At 38.2% G+C, this 19404-nt stretch overlaps 2 protein-coding genes across 2 annotated transcripts; one reads left to right on the top strand and one right to left on the bottom strand.

The window, feature by feature from the left end:
• Positions 1–518: 518 nt before the first annotated feature.
• On the top strand, positions 519–1711 carry LOC141835793 (expansin-A4-like). Its single transcript, XM_074723164.1, has 3 exons — positions 519–713; positions 809–1127; positions 1196–1711. The coding sequence occupies exons 1-3, from the start codon at positions 575–577 to the stop codon at positions 1503–1505; spliced, it is 768 nt and encodes a 255-aa protein (XP_074579265.1). The 5' UTR covers positions 519–574; the 3' UTR covers positions 1506–1711.
• Positions 1712–3226: 1515 nt separating this feature from the next.
• Positions 3227–18454, bottom strand: LOC141836270 (transcription factor MYB3R-5-like). Its single transcript, XM_074723715.1, has 7 exons — positions 18318–18454; positions 17369–17420; positions 16778–16835; positions 8698–8792; positions 8508–8611; positions 7632–7760; positions 3227–4721 (listed from the first exon to the last, which is right to left on the bottom strand). Exons 1-7 carry the CDS (start codon positions 18452–18454, stop codon positions 3443–3445), a joined length of 1854 nt encoding a protein of 617 aa, XP_074579816.1. The 3' UTR covers positions 3227–3442.
• Positions 18455–19404: the final 950 nt, after the last annotated feature.

Below are 19404 nucleotides of genomic sequence, written 5' to 3'. Positions count from 1 at the left end.
TAGTAAAAAAAAATATAAATCTCAATTGATCCGGACCGTCCGATTTGCAGCACGAATCACGAGGACGGGATAACCAGTTCTCCGTGCGAAACCGACTTCTCTGGTCTCCGCGGGTTGGTCCAATCACGCCGCTGCTCCCGCTTGCTTTTCCGCGCGATTTTTGAGTTCGGCCCCAACACGTATCTTCCGTGGGCGCCACTGGGGCGTCCAGTAGAAGGACGGGTGTCGTCGAGTTCGTCAGCCTAGTGGGGCTGCGAGAGCTGGAGCATGGACCCCGCTACGGCGGTGCGAGATCTCGGCCGGTGATCCCGGAACGGACCGCGGGCCCCACCGCGCAAATGGACGGAAGAGTATGAGACGCGATTGCGGGTACTCGCGGTGGGCCCTTTTGCTTTAATTACTTCTTCTTCGGCAAAAGTGGTGCTGTTAATTACGCTTTCTGCCATTATTTGACCTTATCTCGGACTCACGCTTCCCACCGCCCTCGAGCCGATAAATTGCTCCGCTTCCCACCGCCTTCTTCGCCATCGCCCGCAAACCCTAGAGCGGAATCGAGCGAGCGAACGAGTCGACAATGGCGTTGTTCTCCTTCCTCGCTCTCCTCGCCTTTCTCGTGCCAGCCTCCGCCCGCATTCCCGGCGTCTACACTGGCGGCCAGTGGCAGGGCGCCCACGCCACCTTCTACGGCGGCAGCGACGCCTCCGGCACCATGGGTAAGCCGCATTGCTCTATCATTCTGCTTTTCTGATGGTCTCGGTGGGAGGAATTGAGATCGACTCGATTTGTGTGGTGGGTGGCGGTGGCGTAGGAGGAGCGTGCGGGTACGGGAATCTCTACAGCCAGGGTTACGGCGTGGAGAATGCTGCGCTCAGCACGGCGCTGTTTAGCCAGGGCCAGAGCTGCGGATCGTGCTTCGAGATCAAGTGCGCGGACGACCCGCGGTGGTGCCACGCCGGGAGCCCCTCCATCTTCATCACGGCGACCAACTTCTGCCCGCCGAATTACGCGCTCCCCTCGGATAACGGCGGGTGGTGCAACCCGCCCCGCCCGCATTTTGATCTCGCCATGCCCATGTTTCTCAAGATCGCTGAGTACCGCGCCGGGATCGTTCCGGTTTCGTATAGAAGGTATCTCCCTCGATCCTTTGTCTTTCCTTCTTCCTTCGTCATCTATCGGGGCCATTGTTTGCTCGCAGGGTTCCGTGCAGGAAGTCCGGAGGTATTCGGTTCACCATCAACGGCCATATGTACTTCAACCTGGTGCTCATCACCAACGTGGCCGGCGCCGGCGACATCGTCCGCGCCAGCGTGAAGGGCTCCCGCACCGAGTGGATGCCCATGTCCCGCAACTGGGGCCAGAACTGGCAGTCCAACGCCGTCCTCGTCGGGCAGTCCCTCTCCTTCCGCATCACCGGCAGTGACCGTCGCACCTCCACCTCCTGGAACATCGTCCCCTCCAACTGGCAGTTCGGTCAGACCTTCGAGGGCAAGAACTTCCGCGTGTGACCTCCGCGGCCCTTCCCTTCTGCTCGCCAAGGCGAAGCTGCTCCTTGTGTTGCGTCCCTATTTTGCTAAGCAATCGGAATCACAGAGGAAGATATACAATATTAGATATGGTAGAAGTAAGTGGCTGAAGTGGCTGCAGAGCAAAAGGAAGTCTTGTAGCCCGCAGTTGCTGATCAATATATCTGATATATGAAAAAAAATGATAATCCCAGGAATAGTCGGTTGTTTTCCATCGACTATCAGGATAAATCGGAAAGCACATACGACAGTCAGTGCTGCCCAGCATCTTTTAATTGCATTCCAATATATCTGATATAAACCTCATGTTGTTGTTGCTTATTTGATGTTTGACTGTTTTTATTTTAAGCTTGATTAACTATTCATCTGAAGGGTGGTGAATAAGAATCGCTTTCATCAAAAGTCAATGATAGTGCTGGATTGATGTGTCGTTAATGCATTAAAGGAGAACATTTGTTCCCGGGATCATGGTGCCGCGGTAGGATATCTAAGTTGTCACCTAGGTACTCATGGTTCGATCTCCAGCTACATCGTATTTACAGGATTTTTTTTTCAAATGAAAATTGCAATCAAAGGATACTGGGCATCTGGGTTTGTCGTTGCGTGTGCTTCCCGATTTACCTTGGTAGTCGGTGGAAAATTTCTGTCGGACCAGATCGGTCACCCCAGGGATTGAGTCAATGCGACTAACTGAGATTATCATTTTTTATTAAAGGAGAACATTTAATGCAGTGGTGCTGCGGTAGGACATCCCATTTAGGCACCTATGATTTGATCCCTAATTACAACGTATTTGTAGAAATTTTTCTAGCGCAATCAAAGGATGTTGGACGTCTGAGTTGATCGCTGCGTGCACTTTCTGATTTATCCTAATAGTCGGTGGGAAACTTTCGTGGGACCGAATCGGTCATCCCTAAAAATAGTCAATGGGGTGAGAAATTTTCATGGAACCGGATTGATCATCTTCAGAGATAGTCAATGGAACTAACTGAGATTTATTATTTTTTTTATTAAAAGAGAACATTTTCATGTGATGGAAGGACCATAAAGTGCTTTCCACCTGAAATGGACATGAATGGATGCAATGGTCCCACGATTTGCTTAAAGATTAAGTTGGAAGGCATCTGCATTGTCAAAGGACAGGCCATGGGCATGAATGTTTGAGGGGATGGTCGTATTTCATTATACGTTTACATCGGAACTCATCAGTGTTTTCATTGGTCATGTTGTTTTTGTTGTTGTCGAAGGGCCATGCCAGTAATCACTACTGTTTCCTATACGGGCAGAAGCATAGTCAGGCATCATTTTGTTCTAGCCTACTTATTAATACTAAATTCCCAATAGATCAATAAGAGAATCCAAACCCAGAGATATGAGAGCAAGGTGTTGTGAAATAAATCTAGACAAATTGAGAAGTAATGCATTGTAAGATATTTTCCTTTAAGTGAAATGAAAAATCTGAGATATTAACTATTAGACAAAGAATTACTCGTACTTTTAGATTTATCCGATGAGCAAATTAGGGGAAGATGCCGCCTCCGGGATCAATTGAGTCCAGGTCTACGTACCTGTATTATATATTCAAAAAAACAGAATGAAACCAATAATCTTAGTAACATAAGGCTTCTTGAGAAATGGAGTATTGCTTATCAAAGAGGATATAGTAGTTGCAATCAATTTGTGAATCAAGCTGACTTCTGAAAAATCCAGCAAATTGCTTAGGATTTGGTGTGACATGAAGTCAATGTATAAATGGTAATAGAAAATTAACATGCATTTAATCTCCATGGAGCTACACATATTGGCTAAAAACATGGGAACAATTGACGCGATCCAAAGTTCCCGAGATACTTACAAGTTGTGGAGCAGGTCATGACCGATTTAACACTACAGATTCTTTACACATCACAAAGGCAGTTTCATATAGTATTAACATCTGAGGTAAAGGGACTGGTTTTACCATTTGAATCATTTTCTGAAAAATCAAGCTGCTTCTCCACAGATTTGATAGTTGTAGATCTTTTGGACCTGAACCTGTATGGGGGAGAAACATCAAAGTTCTTCCCATTGTATGATAAGTCTCCTTTGTCATAAGGACTCGATCTGGACTTTGAATTGGCAGTTGTCTCCAAATTATGTATATTTTTTCCTTCTCTAGTAGAAGCATGACTGTCCAAAAGTTTCACCCTCTTTACTCCTGAAGTACTATCAGAATCAAGAGATGTTTCGGTCTTCTTTTTCGCTCTACGGAATATAGACGGAGTGTTTGGGAAACTTCTAGCTGCATCTTTTAAGATGGAGTGAACATCTTGAACCGGACTTTTTCCCATTACTGAGGAAGGAGTGAGGTAAACTTCAGGTGATGTCATAATACATGAGCTACTTGATTGCGGCACATTCATAGATGTGGTTATGGTTGTATAATTTTCAGAAAGACAAACATCTTCAACCTGAGGTGGTGTATAATAGAGAGAACCGAGCAAAGGAGTCTCCTGGTGCATCAGTTCAGATGCACAATTTAGTTCCTCATCAGTGTTTCTACAACCTTGGACCTCATTTTCTGGATCTGATCTAGTGCAAACATCAGAGGTTGTTATATCTTTAGTGCAATGTACAGAAGGATCATGAATTCCTCCTACATTTATATTGACTAAAACTTCTAGCTTAGACTTGACATTTTGAACCTTCTCAGAAGTGTTACTACATTCTGCCAACTCTGTCCCTGGATCAGATCTAGTGCAGACGTCAGGCGTGAGAGTGTGAGTGCTTAACTCTGCAGTAGGATCATGAATTCTTCTCAAAATTGAGTTGTTTATAGCTTCCTTCTTAGGCTCACCTGTTGATGATTCTGTACGAGCACTGAACTCAACAGCAGGATCATAAATTTTTCTCACAATTAAGTTGTTTAGAACTTCCATCTTAGGCTCAACCATTGACGAGTCTGACCTGCATTTTTGGTCCTCCAACCCACCTTGTTCAGCAGGCAGATCAATATCCATAGAACTAGCTGATTCAGAAAAGGCTCTGGCATTTATATCTGAAGCCTCATTTGGATGGTGAAGTGATTGTCCACTATCAAGGCTTCTCATGTCCTTTGAACCATCCACAGGACCAAGAAGAAGCTTGCCAGTAGCCAAAAAGAAATCTAACTTTTTCTTTAACGAACTATGCCAGTGATTCTTTATTGAGTTATCAGTCCTGACCACAAAGAAAATGACAAAAAAATCATGTCCTAAAATTCTAACAAGTGAAGGGATACATTAATAAGAGCCTCTTGAACATGTTTATATGTAAAATCAGTCACAAAAGATGATTGCCAGTTTCTTCTACAAAATACCATATCAAAATGATTATTTAGAGAACAGAACACTGATGATAATAATTATTAGATAATATTTTGCAATAACAGCCAATAATTTACATCTATGATATAATAGAAGGATAAAATTATACAAACAGACTCATTCAGCTGCCATTATAGAATTGGATTTAAGCAAATTTCAAAGGCATGGTTGACACAACCCAACATACCGAACCTGAACCTGATCAATACATTGACAAGATCAAAATTACACTATGAAGTTCAAAGCCCTTTGGTAAGACACATTTCAACAAATCTCATAGCATTATCGAGTTTATTGACCTAAGATCATTGATGTAAAAGTGTCTTACTAGAAAAATGATATAATTACATGAGGGTCTGAATCTTTATATACTGGTATGTAACTATGCCTTCAGTGACTTTCAGACTAGTTTGCTTGGCTCATCAACGTGACCATTTGAGACTGCTCTGCCTTTTGTAGCCAGCTGTTCTTATCTATTTCAAAGGACGTGCACTATTGACATATGACAACATGAGGCCGAGTCTGCAAAGACTACCTCACCTTTTAAGTGCAAATAACGGATGGTTGCACTTCTGAGAAAGAAGCACTTTACACAGCATACAAGCTTGCATATGGGCATGCCAAACCAAATGGTATAGATTATAAAGGACTTCAGCTTGTTGGCTTTCACACGGCTGACAGATATCACATTGTACATGGACATATACTACATAGATATGGGAAATGTGACTTGTTGCATGAATATGAGTCCGCTAACACCATGGCCATGTATACTTGCACTAATTGTAACAAATTGGAAATAAACTTGTAAGAGAATCACACTACTGCATTAGCATTGTCAACCTCTCAATGCCAATTTCTATGGATTAAATTCTCCATGATTGATTATTAGTAACAAAAAAAAAACACTTACTGCATAGACAAAAATTACAAAGAACACAAAGGGAATGGTACAAAAGAAAAAGGGAAAAAATCAAGATGGTACACAAAAGGGCGCCCCTTGACACTCTTCAACCGTGTACAATTACCCAAATGCCCTCTAATACTATTTTGTATAGTTCAGTATTGTTATCTCCCACCTAAACTCTAAATCTTAATTTTTGAACCGGTCTAAATTTAGGGTTGAATTCACGTTGCAGCAGCTACGAAATTGTAGTTACTACAACGTGAATTTTTGTTCATGTTGTAGCAGGTATGAAAACGTAGCTGCTATAACGTGAATTTCTATTCATGTTGTAGCAGATACGAAATCGTAACTGCTACAACGTGCCCAACCAGCTCAAGATTTAGAAGGGAGATAAGTATTGAACAGTATAAAACAGTACGGAAGGGCATTTGAGTAAATGTATAGGGCAGAACAGTGAGGTGGGATGCCCTTTTGATTAAAAATAAATGTGGGACGCCCCTTTGATGATTTGGAAAAAAAGAGATGTCATCTTGATTTTTGCCTAAAGAAAAAAAAACATCAAGCAAAATAATCTGATCTTATATTATTCAGAAAAATTGCCTGTGTCTGGGTCATATAGAGAATTCTGTTATGTTGCCCTCAAAGATATCCATTACTATTGATCAGCTTGCCTCCACTATTTGTGACAATCCATAATATAAATGAGTTTGATAGTTTACCCCTTCTTTTATAGAGCACAGAATCATATAAAACATATCAGTATTTTCTGAATCACTTTAACGCCAGTTTGCAACTCCTCAATTCTAGGGTTGAGAATCACTAGCTCTAGTTGGGTCTTTAAATTGGGATAAAGGGCACTCAATTGTCTACATTTCTATCTAAGACAGCATCACCAAAAATCATGAATTTGGCAAGTTTAACAACCAAGTTGACAATAGACTTGATCAGGTTGATGAATCAACAAAGCCGCCAATTTACTCTGACATTATAGAAATAGCCTCAAGTCGAGGGTGTTGTTCCCACATCCCCTAATAAGGGTATACTGCCCTAGCACCCTAGGTAAGCTCATCAGGGATCTCAATCAAAAACCTATGTAATTCATCTGATTGATTGCATAGCACATTAATCAGATTCCACAACTCCAACATACCTAAACATATAACTTCATACAACTCCAAATACTGCACAACTTACAATGTCCAATAGTCAACTGACATAAGAAGATTCAATCAAGAACAATTTGAATAGATACAACATAATGCATTGCAGAAACAGACTGACTGAGCAAACATGGGTTAGGCCTTGGTCCCGCACTTACTATCTAGGAGCAATTGGGTATAGCTCCACGAACAATAAAATGAGAGAAAATATTTTACAATGGATACATCATAGAAGGTTACTAATAGATTTTAGATGAATTGAATCAATTAGAGTAGACAGTTTAGGGGATAGAAGAATATCAAAGAAGACTCTAGTGAATGTAGTAAAAATTGATTTTAATAGTAATAATGATATAGTCTTCCACATAATTCAGTAGAGAGAAGATCTGTATGGCAGATCCCAAATAGTTGAAAATTACAATTACAATGAATAATGATCTGATCAGTTATAACTGCACCTTATCATCTTATTATCATGACACAGAACAGTCCCTAATCAAACATTACCCCTCCTTAAATGGTATTTCATTAAAAAAACCACAAACTGTAAATTGGACTATTTAGGGATTCTATTAACATTGCATGTTATGGGGAAGTTAAAATATAAAAGCCTAAATTATTTGGATATTGATGACAATGCAATTAAATGAAACTAACATTGTCATAACCATAAGCATTTTAGGTGAGGGTCAACTACCTTCCAGGTAAGACCTTGGCAATTTCTGCCCATTTATTCCCATACGCATGATGGGCATTCATGAGAACAAGCTCCTCCTCTTCAGTCCAAGCATCTTTCTTTAGCATAGGATTCAGATGATTATGCCACCTAATTCATATAGTTTTTTTTTTTCAGAAAAGAAATCGCCAAACTAAAACTTCATTTAGTACATATATATTACTGACTAAAAAACTCAGTAAAAATTTGTCAAAATTTTAGTTTTTCTGTTAAACATCCTAAAGAATACACAGGTTGGAGAAAATTGGAAGTGAAATTCATAATTATGTTTTAACCACTTATGAACATGATAAATAATTTAGGATTCATTCTAGAGCCCTTGTAATGATAATCTATAGTGGAAAAAAGACAGCCAAAGCCTCAAGTAAATTTTATGTTGAAATTTAATCAGATTATAACCAGTTAGACCTTAGATGCCATGTGTAGAAGATGATGGAAAATCTTACTACAGCCTCGTAAAGTTGGTTTCTGAAAATGTATTTAAACCACTCCAGGTGCATGTCACGGGGTTTAGGTTAGTGATATAGACCACATGGTTTCTAGTTGTGATAAATGGTCGAATATTATTTGCTGTAATGCAAATTAAGCTGATAAATCTCTTGTTTAGTTAGGAACAAACAATAGATCAGAGACAGGATGGTCAACCCTAGGTCTTCAACAAATACCACAGTTGAGAGATATACCCTATCTATGCACGATCAGTTTGACTCAATGAAAATACCAAGAATCTAGCATGGGAGACAATTTTGGTAGGTGGCGAATCGAAGACAGTGAACATGTTATTACTAGAACAAATTCTTAGGAATGCATTTTCTAAAGTTGATGATATTCATTTACCTCTCTCGACATTGTTTACCAATACGACCTGGAAGAGACTTTGCAATCACGGACCATTTTGTGGGTCCATACTTCACTACAAGACTGGCAATCTTCTCATCTTCCTGAAATCACAGGAAATAAAAAATAGTCTCACAGAACATTAAATCCTAAAGCCTTACCAAATTCAGAAATAAAGGTAAAATCAAACCTCAGTGGTCCATGGGCCTTTAATGAGTTCAGGATTGAGAACCTTTTGCCACCGATGAAGACATTGGACCTCAGTTCTATCAGGAAAAAATTCAGCTGGAAAGGCATGAAGCATGAACTCGTATATCAGATGCATAAACTACAGAATTGCATGTAAATGCCCGAAATGCTATATCTTATTATAATGGATGTCAAAAATTTTGCATGCCATTTACAATGAGTGGTAAATTATGATACCTTTCCCACTAAGTGTTCAATGCCTTTTACAATGAGTGGTAAATTATGATATCTATTTTATAATTATAGAACATTGTCAACTTTCTCTCTAATAAACGGGCCAAAAAATTATGATATCTATTATAATTAAAGAACATTGGCACCTAACCATCACCACCAAAGAGTCTAATAATCATGAACCATTAACCATAAATCCAATGCAAAATATCCCACTCCAAATAACACTAATGCTATGCATGCAATACACACAAAAACAATAAAAATATTGAGAATCTTGCATCTTACCCCCTACACAAAACTCCACTACTACCCTGAGAGTCCACCCATTAAACTCGTTATTATTCTTTGCCCTAACATTTGTTGTCGCCCACCAACTCTTTGGTCTTATATGGGTTCTTGAATGTATTGTGGGCCTGCTTCACAATGGCACCCATCCCACCACATGGCTATCCATGATACTTAATCTTATTTTTTGATTGTATGTTCTACATTCCTAGTAAGTGGATATGGCATTCCTTACTCCGCTGCTAGCCTGAACTAATTAGCGCCCAGGCTTGCTAAAATATGCCCCACACCAAAAAAGATACTGAATATGTCAAATTCACCTATAGCTAGCTGCCTAATATCCAACATCTTAAGAGCTTCCCAACGTTAATCATGCCACCACCAATTTTCTGAATCTAGTACATGGCTCCATACCAACCATCAATTTTGCTGCAGATAGGGAGATACTCTTTGGTGGATTCACAGATACTAAAATGGATAGCCCACAAGGGGTCATCAAACTCATGAATGTTGTTAAATGTACCTACAAGGATGCTTGTACAAATCACAATCATTATAATATCATGACGCCGATCAATATATTCCCCCTTAGCTTGAAGGTTTGAGGTTTGCCACTTCTAGCCCAAATAAATGGTTTAACACCTTGATACCTACTACCACTCTCACTCTAAAATATATACCAACAACATTGTATTCTCCCCTTGTTATGAACTCTTTCTAAATTGGGCAAAAGTCAAGATGAAACCTCACTTTTCAATTAAAGTCCATTTCTAATTAAAGTCAAATGGGAGCCCCATTTGACTTGAATTATCTGAAATACTCTTATATTATTTGATCATTAAGCCGTGTAGAAGCTAGCAACTATCTTCTATAATTGTAGAAGCTAGCAACTAGTTTTACACGTTACAGAGGCTAGATGTGTAGAAGTTAGCAATTAGCTTCTACAAGAAGCTAGTTGCTAGCTTCTACACAGTTAATCACGATCATATAATGTTCATTTAAAATGTAGTGAGTGTTATGAAGTCTCCATCATTTGTTTTACTTGTTGAAATGTTATTTTAATCAGATTATCACTCAGAGAAGCAAAATCAAAATGATACAAAGTCACTATTGTAGAAGCTAGCAATTAGCTTCTATACGTGTAGAAGCTAGCATCTAGCTTTACAACGTGTAGAAGCTAGTTGCTAGCTTCTACACGGCCAAATGATCAGGGATTGTAAGGGCATTTCAGGTAGTTCAAGTCAAATAGGGCGCTCATTTGACTTTAATTAGAAATGGAGTGTCCATCTGACGAAAATGTAAATGATGGGTGCCCATTTGATTTTTGCCCTTCTAAATTTGTTATGCAAAGTTGCAAACTGGACCTAGACCTTGTATGATATCAAGGAATGTCAAAAGTGCACGTTATTATTGATGCAATGCCTAGATGAACAATCTAACATGGATAACAGAAACTCATGGAAAATTTTATTAAATTGAAGAATGATGAACAAGAGAGATTAGGGAATACCCCAATAATAACCTATGTGGAAACTAATAACCTATTCCCGACAAATTTGGTAAAAAAATAATTCCACTAAATAATTTTTCTCCTAAGCTATAATTGAATTTAAGTAGTTTATGATAATTAACCATATTTAAATCTTATAAATTCCAAAAACTTTATGACCCATAAAAAACCCAACTTTAAGATTTCCAAATTTGAAATATCTTAATTAATTTAGACAATTACACTAAACGAAGATTATTTGCCATTTCTGCATTATCTTCAAGACATGAAAATCAGTAACTTAATTACAAAAGTCAAATGCTATTTGGTGGTCTCAACATGTGACAGAAATCTTATCCAGGGAGGATTCCTACGGGACAAGAACCCATCAATATTGTCCTTTATCCATTTCTTTTGCTAACACCCACTACCTTACTACCACTCTCAATCTCACTATCAGTCTTGATGTGGCAGAAATCTACCACCTCACTGAAGATTGATGACGAAGCTTCTCCTCATGACGTGGACAACTTTGCATATATTAACACACGCTAGAGAGCTCGCCGAGAGTGGTGAGGTCCCTCCAATCCTTAAGTCACTATGATGTCCCAAAGGTAGAATGAAAAGAGAGAGTAAAAAGAAAGAAAAATTGAAAGAGCCCCTCTCACGGAGCATATACATGGATATTTATAAGTGCGAGAATGCAAGATATCTATTGAGATCATGAGAAAGTGGTGAAAAGATCATGAGAAAGTGGGGATTGTGGCCCATGTCTGCTTGTGGCCTGTTGAGCTCGGCTAAAAGAGTTGGGCTAGATTGGAGGGCTCGGCCTAGTGACTTGACTTAGAGTGAAACAATAACTTGGACTAGCTCGGTAGCTTAGCCAGGAGTGGCTAGACCAAATGTGACTCAGATAATGGTGACTCCACATGATGACTTCATCAGATTTGGGTGGGCCCACATAGGCATGTCCTGTTGACCTAGAGTGGGAATGATATCAACGACAACAAGTCTAAAGAGCTTGAACAGCAACACCATTCTACACCTACGTCAACACATACTCCTAGGAGCACAAGAGATGCCAAGTAGATCCTTACCCACAAGTATCATGCAACGAGACATTACACGGTCATGAATGACCTGATATTCCCAATTTACTCGTCCATTATTTTCTCCACTACATATTGGATCCACATTCCTCTCTCCAACCACAACCTCACTTGGATCAATTGTTGTGTGTATACAACCAACGCCATGCAAAACATGACAGCATCTTGATTGTCAATGCTTGTTCTTTCAAACAACCTAATATTAAAGTCACTACATTCCATCAACAGTTGACCACAAACCTTACTTATCCAGTACTCATCTGATCTCCATACTCCTTGTGCAATAGTACATTTATTATTACAATATTGTATATATATATATATATATATATATATATATATATATATATATATATATATATATATATATATTATTTATGACAATAACAATATTTTCTTTCTTTAAACTCTTTAAGAACCCTTAGGTTATATTTAGTAGAGAAGATAGAACAGAATGAGAATGAAAATATACATAAAATGGAATCACAAGTGGAATGATCCACTCCTTTCCTATGGTTGATCGTATTAATAGAAAGGAATGTACAGAAAAATAACTTACTATGTTACTATGTTTGGTTGCATTAATAAAATGGAATGAAACTAGAACGATTCATTCTACTTCAACTTAGTTAGTCTACTTGCTCATGTCAAGGGGCATGGTTGCTAGCCCAGCTAGTATGTCCTATCCAAGTCACTTTACTCACTCGACCCAAATCTCTCACCCTATCTGACCCAAGTTGCCCAACATGTTAACCTCATGTGTAGCTTAGTGAGTTTGGTTGATCCATCCAGTTGACCTGTTCAAGCTGCTCAACATGGCCAACCTATTATCGACTTAACAAGCATTATATCAAAATGTGTCATATAAACCGTGCATGAGATCAACATTTAAATATAGCACATTGGATAAAGATAAAGGCCATTGGATGCAAGAATTTGTGACCAAAACCAAATTTTAAAAGTGAAAGATTGCATATTTGGCAACTTTAGAGTGCTTAAAAGGTATAAATCAAAACCTAAACATTAATAAAAAACCCTAATTCAAAACCTAAACATTCAATCTTCTATCATCATGAGTTTACCACCGCTAAAACTTCCTACACAAATCTACAGGAACCATTGTTAATTTCTAGTAAACTTCAACATAGATCAAAATCTCCCCTTAACTCATATATCCTACTATCTAGTTTTTTGCCATTCTCAGGTTCATTCTTATATAATTCCCCCATCACCAGCAGACAATGGATGATTTAATTCTGCACCATTTTCCACTTTCACTATTTGTGATGTTGTTTTTTGATGCATGAAGCCACATCTAATTTCAAGTGTTGTTATCATACAATAAAATTAATGTTGATTTGATGATAACACAATAGGATACAACTACACTCTTCTGTGTTGCCTTATGATAGTAGTAATAGTTGTTCTATTTGTTGACTTCTCCATGAATAGTATGCTTGTGACAATAGTGATAATATTTCTCAATTTTAATAGACGAATCATATTGTGTTGATTCTTTTGAGTTATATATATTGTAATACTTGATGATTTCTTTGTTGGTAACATTTTGGGCACAAGTGGTATATTCCAAAATAATAAGACTGTCAAAATCTATAGTGATGCCTATAATTGTATGTTTTGTTAACCTTGAATTGCAATTAATCTAACGACTATGAGAAGGAAATTCCATGAAACTTGTATGAATTGACTCTTTATCATGTGTGTAATTTTGAAGTGATAAATCCAAAGTTTTCGAATTTTTGACTTATCAACAAAAATAGTAGTCAAATGAGATGTATTAAAGATGAATACAATAGGGTATTAGTAAATGATGGAGAAATAAAAAAGCGGTGGAAGAGGTATTTTCATCAACTTTTTAATGAAGGTGTAGGTGATCAACTTAACTTAGGTAATTTATAAAATAGCTAAAGTGAGAGAGAGGAAGATAAAAAATATTAGCCAAATAAGATGTATTAAAGATGAATGCAATAGGGTATTAGTAAATGATGGAGAAATAAAAGAGCGGTGGAAGAGGTATTTTCATCAACTTTTTAATGAAGGTGTAGGTGATCAACTTAACTTAGGTAATTTAAGCAGGTCAAATGAGTATAGAAATTTAAATTTTTACCGTAGAATTCAAATTTCAGAAGTAAAACAAGCTTTAAACGGAATGAAAAATGGAAAAGTCGTTGGACCAGATGATATCCCGATAGAGGTATGGAAGTGCCTAGGGAAACAAGGTATTGAATGGCTTACAAAATTATTTAACATGATATTGAAAACAAAGAAAATGTCAGATCAATGGAGAGTAAGTACTCTAATTCCCTTATATAAGAATAAGGGGGACGTACAAAATTGTGTAAATTATAGGGGCATTAAATTAATGAGTCATACCATGAAACTTTGGGAAAGAGTAATAGAAAAACGATTAAGGAAAGAGACTATGGTCACCGAAAATCAATTTGGGTTTATGCCTGGTAGGTCGACAATAGAAGCTATACATCTTTCTCAGGCAACTAATTGAAAAATATCGGGGGCAAAAGCAAGATCTACATATAATATTTGTTGATTTAGAAAAAGCTTATGATAGAGTCCCAAGGGAAATTATATGGAGGATTCTAGAAAAGAGGGGTGTTAGCGTAGTATATATTGACCTAATTAAGGATATGTATGAGGAAGTAACAACTAGAGTGAAGACTTCAGGCGGATTAACTGAAGCATTTCCAATAAAGATAGGGTTACATCAAGGGTCAACTCTAAGTCCTTATCTTTTTACACTAATCATGGATGAACTTACTGGACACATTCAAGATACCATACCATGGTGCATGTTGTTTGCAGATGATATTGTATTGGTAGATGAGACACATGAGGGAGTAAATGTTAAATTAGAATCTTCAGGCGAGAAACACTAGAAGAGAAAGGTTTTAGGCTTAGTAGAGTAAAGACAGAATATATGGAATTTAAGTTTAGCAATATTGAACGTAATGAGACAAGTATTAAAATAGGAGATGATGAGTTGTCTGGAACTGAGAGTTTTAAATATTTAGGATCATTTTTGCAAGCCGATGGAGGAATTGAGAGAGATGTCTTACATAGAATACAAACAGGATGGTTGAAGTGGAGGAGAGTATCAGGTGTTTTATGTAATTGTAAAGTGCCTCTAAAACTTAAAGGAAAGTTCTATAAAACGGCAGTTAGACCTGCCATGTTATATGGCGCTGAATATTGGGCTATGACTCGAGCACATAAGCAAAAGATAAGAGTTGCGGAGATGAGGATGTTAAGATGGATGTGTGGACATACGAAGATGGACAGAATAAGAAATGAGAGCATTAGAGAGAAAGTTGGAGTTGCATCTATTGAGGAAAAACTCCGTGAGACACGTTTAAGGTGGTACGGACATGTACTTAGACGACCGATAAATGCTCCAGTTAGGCGGTGTGAAACTATGACAAATACGCATATCAAACGAGGGCGAGGTAGACCAAAAAAGACTTGGTTAGCAACAATAAAACAAGATAAAATTTATTTAAATATAAATGATGATATAATAGGAGATAGAGCTCAATGGCGTAAAAGGATCCATATAGCCGACCCCACTTAGTGGGATAAAGCTTGGTTGTTGTTGTTGTTGTATCAACAAAAATAGTAGTCAAAATTTTGACTAAGCATAAATGCCACATATAATTCTTAATATAGCTATTATAGACCCTAAAATCCTAAGATTCAAAACTATAATATGATCACATGGAGCCATCAGTTCTTAGGAAGCAACCTTTAAAAACTTGCTAAAGAGGATTCATGTCTACAACCCTAATATTGTTGGCAATACCCTCTATTATAATTTGAAAGTCTAACCTAAGACCACTTGAGTCACAAGAGCTACCTTAATGAAGAATGGTCACTTCATTCTATTAGAAACCTGAGTTTCTACTCTCATAAATATGTTAGGAGGACGAGTGATAATGATGCCCTACATGTGTCCTCTAGCAATTTTTTTTTATCAAATTATGAATTTTGAGTTGAATTTAGTGCCTTATTACTTATGGACCTGGAATCATCATCAAATAGATGCATCTACAATTTGATTAAATCACGAACAGATATCTCATTTAACAAGACATAATGAAGTTACTACATAACAATTGGAAGTCATCAGCTTGAGTCATCCACATGTTGTCAACCCTTTCGGTCATGCATGGAGGACATGAAGAATATTGACAAATGAGTTCTAAATGGACGTTCATGGTCTCTCAGTAAAAAGATAGAGCCATGACAAGTGCCAACAGCTCATCCCTATTAAGAAGGAAAATGACACCAATTCTATACCATTATGAGGCTTCCAAAAACAAATGACAGGCTCAAAATGGCACGAGACACAAATTTTGAGCTCAACTATCTAGACAAGCCCGACCTATTTAAGAGCAGGTTTAGTATGCATTTATCAACAAATAACATGACAGTTGGCACACCTATATGGACTTACTTTTCTAAATTAAGTCTACTTGATACTGTATTGGCTTGGACACCAAAGAAATCTTGCAAATAAAACACCATAACTTCTGCAAGATACCACATGACTGGTTGAAACCCATCTTAGTCCAGATGAGCTGCCAATTAAGACCTCAATTGGTTCATAAATCCCAGCCTGTAAGATGGACAAATCTTAACCAAAACAATTATAATTCCCACCAAAAATTTTGCCTCCTTACCTACAACCAACAATTATGCTTCCTGACCTTGAGTTTCTTTCTGATTTAGTAGTATTGCAAAAAAAGTAATTTCATGCGACCCAAGAAATTACTAAACTTTCTTTCATGAACAGTGTAAATTTATCAAGTCAGAAAACGTTAAATCATTATATGCAGTCATGGGCACAAGAATGCAATGGAAGTTTACACGTGATAACTATATTAATGTGTGACCCAACATGAACAATTAGCAAGTGATCAGCATACCTATTTTCTTCCAACATTTTCCTTTGTAAGCTTCAACAGCTTTCCTCAATGTCTCATCCTATTCACAAAAAATAGTTGTCACCGAAACTAGAAAGAAGAAGTTATGAGAAAGCATTGTTTCGAATGTCTCTGAAATTAATGGTAATAAAAAGACACTAAGCTTCAAGTTCAAATATCTACCCACAACATGATGGAGAAGAAGCAAAATCAAGCACCACAATTATGTGCATCTCTGATTTGGGTCTCAATCTCATATCAGTTTGAGATCTCTTTCAGTTTTTGTGTCTTGGTTCCACTTTGTGGGAAGCTTTATAAAGTCATTAGAAATGCCTTGGTCCTTGATTACAGTGTTGTATCAATCAACAAAAACTGAGTGGCCAATCTGGCATACTCATATGTTTTTTTCACAAACACACAAAAAATGTGCATCTCTCACATTTAAGGAAGCCCTCTGTCTATGACATATTAGGCGTTTAGGGCCTTGAAGTCCAAGCATTGTTATAACCGAGGGTCCTAAATTAGTCTATATATTGATAATTTTTGAACACTAGAGTATTGGACTTAAACTCTGGAAAATGATGAGACACTTGCCTCCTGTAATGTCCAGCCACCCTTTGCTCGCCTTATAGGGCCACTAGTCCTCCTGGATGAAGGAATTCAAGAATATGAGATAAAGAAATCAGTAAATTAAACAATTTCAATATGATCAAGTGCAATTAGTGTGATATCAACACAATATCCTTGGCTACTGGGTGAGTGGCTATCTAGATCTTCATTTTCTACACCCATTCCTGATACAAAACTGTAGTAAATCCAACTATATCCTGGATTGTAATACAAAATATCGGTAATTTTCCTACAATCAGCCCTTCATTCACAGACTGCGTGCAACAGGACTGCAATAGATGATGCACCTAATGGAAGAGCACCTATCTAGATTAGTCAACTCTTCCATAAGGATTACTATAACCTCTATCAAGGTCCTATGAGTCCCAAATCTCAGCATGCAGTGTATAAATCACTGAATGAGCATGCATAATTATTGAATTGATATAGGTAGTATGACAATGTAGAGAAAACCTAGCACAAGGTAGTCTGGATGATACTATGTTCAAGAAGCATGACTAAGCTAAGGATCAATATCTGAAGCAATTCTCATCAATCAAACTTTCATATTACATAGACTTGAAACTGCAATTTCATATTCAACTCTGCAGGCCCTATTAAAATAAATATTTGAATTTTATTCTTTTTAACAGAAGTGAAAAACAATTAGAATGATGATTAATTACATATAGTCTTGACTAGATTCTATATGCACAGGACAAAGCTTCCAGTAAAAAACGGATCCTACAGTTCTCTTTAGTTTTCTTTCCATTTTTTTATATAAAAAAGGAGACTTTCCATTTTCATTAGTTCATCCAGCAACAATAAGGATAAATGATCAGTACGAAGTTTGTAATGCATAGAATATAGATAAGCACGTATCGAACTGCATTATGCTAAGCACCCAAATTCAAAATAAACAAAAGAGCAGCACCTCCGCGACGCAGAAGTCCTCAATGGGCTAGAAATAGCTGGCGAAACCCTTGACAAGCCGCAACTTCCATCAGAGAGGGACGAGCTCGAGGCGCCCGCCAATTGCCTGTTCTCCACACAACTCTGTTCCACTTTCATCGAGACAACCAAACCCCAAAATCCCCCCTCCCCCCTAAAACCCTAACAAAGTCGATCAACACCTCGACGGTGGCCCTGCCAACCGAAGCCCCAACCGGAAGCAGCAAGTAGATTCCTCAATCCAAATCCATCATCAACCAACTCAGAGAATATTGATTCGAAAAAATTCAAAAAACAACAAGGCTGAGAAGAGTCTTCAGACTCCATGGAAGGGATCGAACCATGGTGCTTCGAATGGAAATCCACACGGATCTCTCTGAATCAATAACAAAAAAAGGCGAAGGGATCGGGAAGGATCGAGGAATTGAGTCACTCCCCGGAGAAGAGCAGAGGCGGAGGAGGCGGAGGAGGAGGCACAGGAGGCGCTGGATTCCGAGGACGGAAGGGAGGAAGCTCGCGGGAGCCTTTCCCGAGCCGCGAAGGATTTCGAAAGATGACTTCGCCCGTTGAAGCAAAAGGGCAGGACGACAGCGAGAAGAGGACGAGTTAGCAACAATATAATAAAATAAGGACGAATGCGTAAAGTAGCCACGGAGCCGTTAGATATTGGGGTCACAAATGGGAGGGTGAGGATTCGTGGTAACACTCTTTTAACGGGCGGCGTCGTTACCGTTGGGCTCCCGTAAAGTTTGAACCTCAAACGGCATACTTTTTTTTTTATCTTGCAGTATTTATGGGCGATCGTGGGCCGTCTGATCCTTCTCAAGGTAGCATCGGACCGTTAAATTTTCAGGTTTCATCTAACTCGGGTTTGATAACGGTTTGGTTAAGGTTTATCGTATTATTATTTTATTATGATCACTTGATGCCTCATGTTTATTAAAATTTCTATTTAATCATAATTACAAAATTTAAAACAACACGGATTAGCAAGTTAATTCATTAAAAATTTATTATATGATGGGGCGGAACAAATCAACTCTCTGACTTAGCGAGTTAAAATATTTTTT

This window comes from Curcuma longa, chromosome 10 (assembly GCF_044706935.1).
Source record: "Curcuma longa cultivar G26 ecotype Majalengka, Jawa Barat chromosome 10, ITB_CL_G26_1.1, whole genome shotgun sequence".
In the NCBI taxonomy this organism is placed as follows: Eukaryota; Viridiplantae; Streptophyta; class Magnoliopsida; order Zingiberales; family Zingiberaceae; genus Curcuma; species Curcuma longa.
This window is presented reverse-complemented; position numbering and strand designations above follow the sequence as displayed.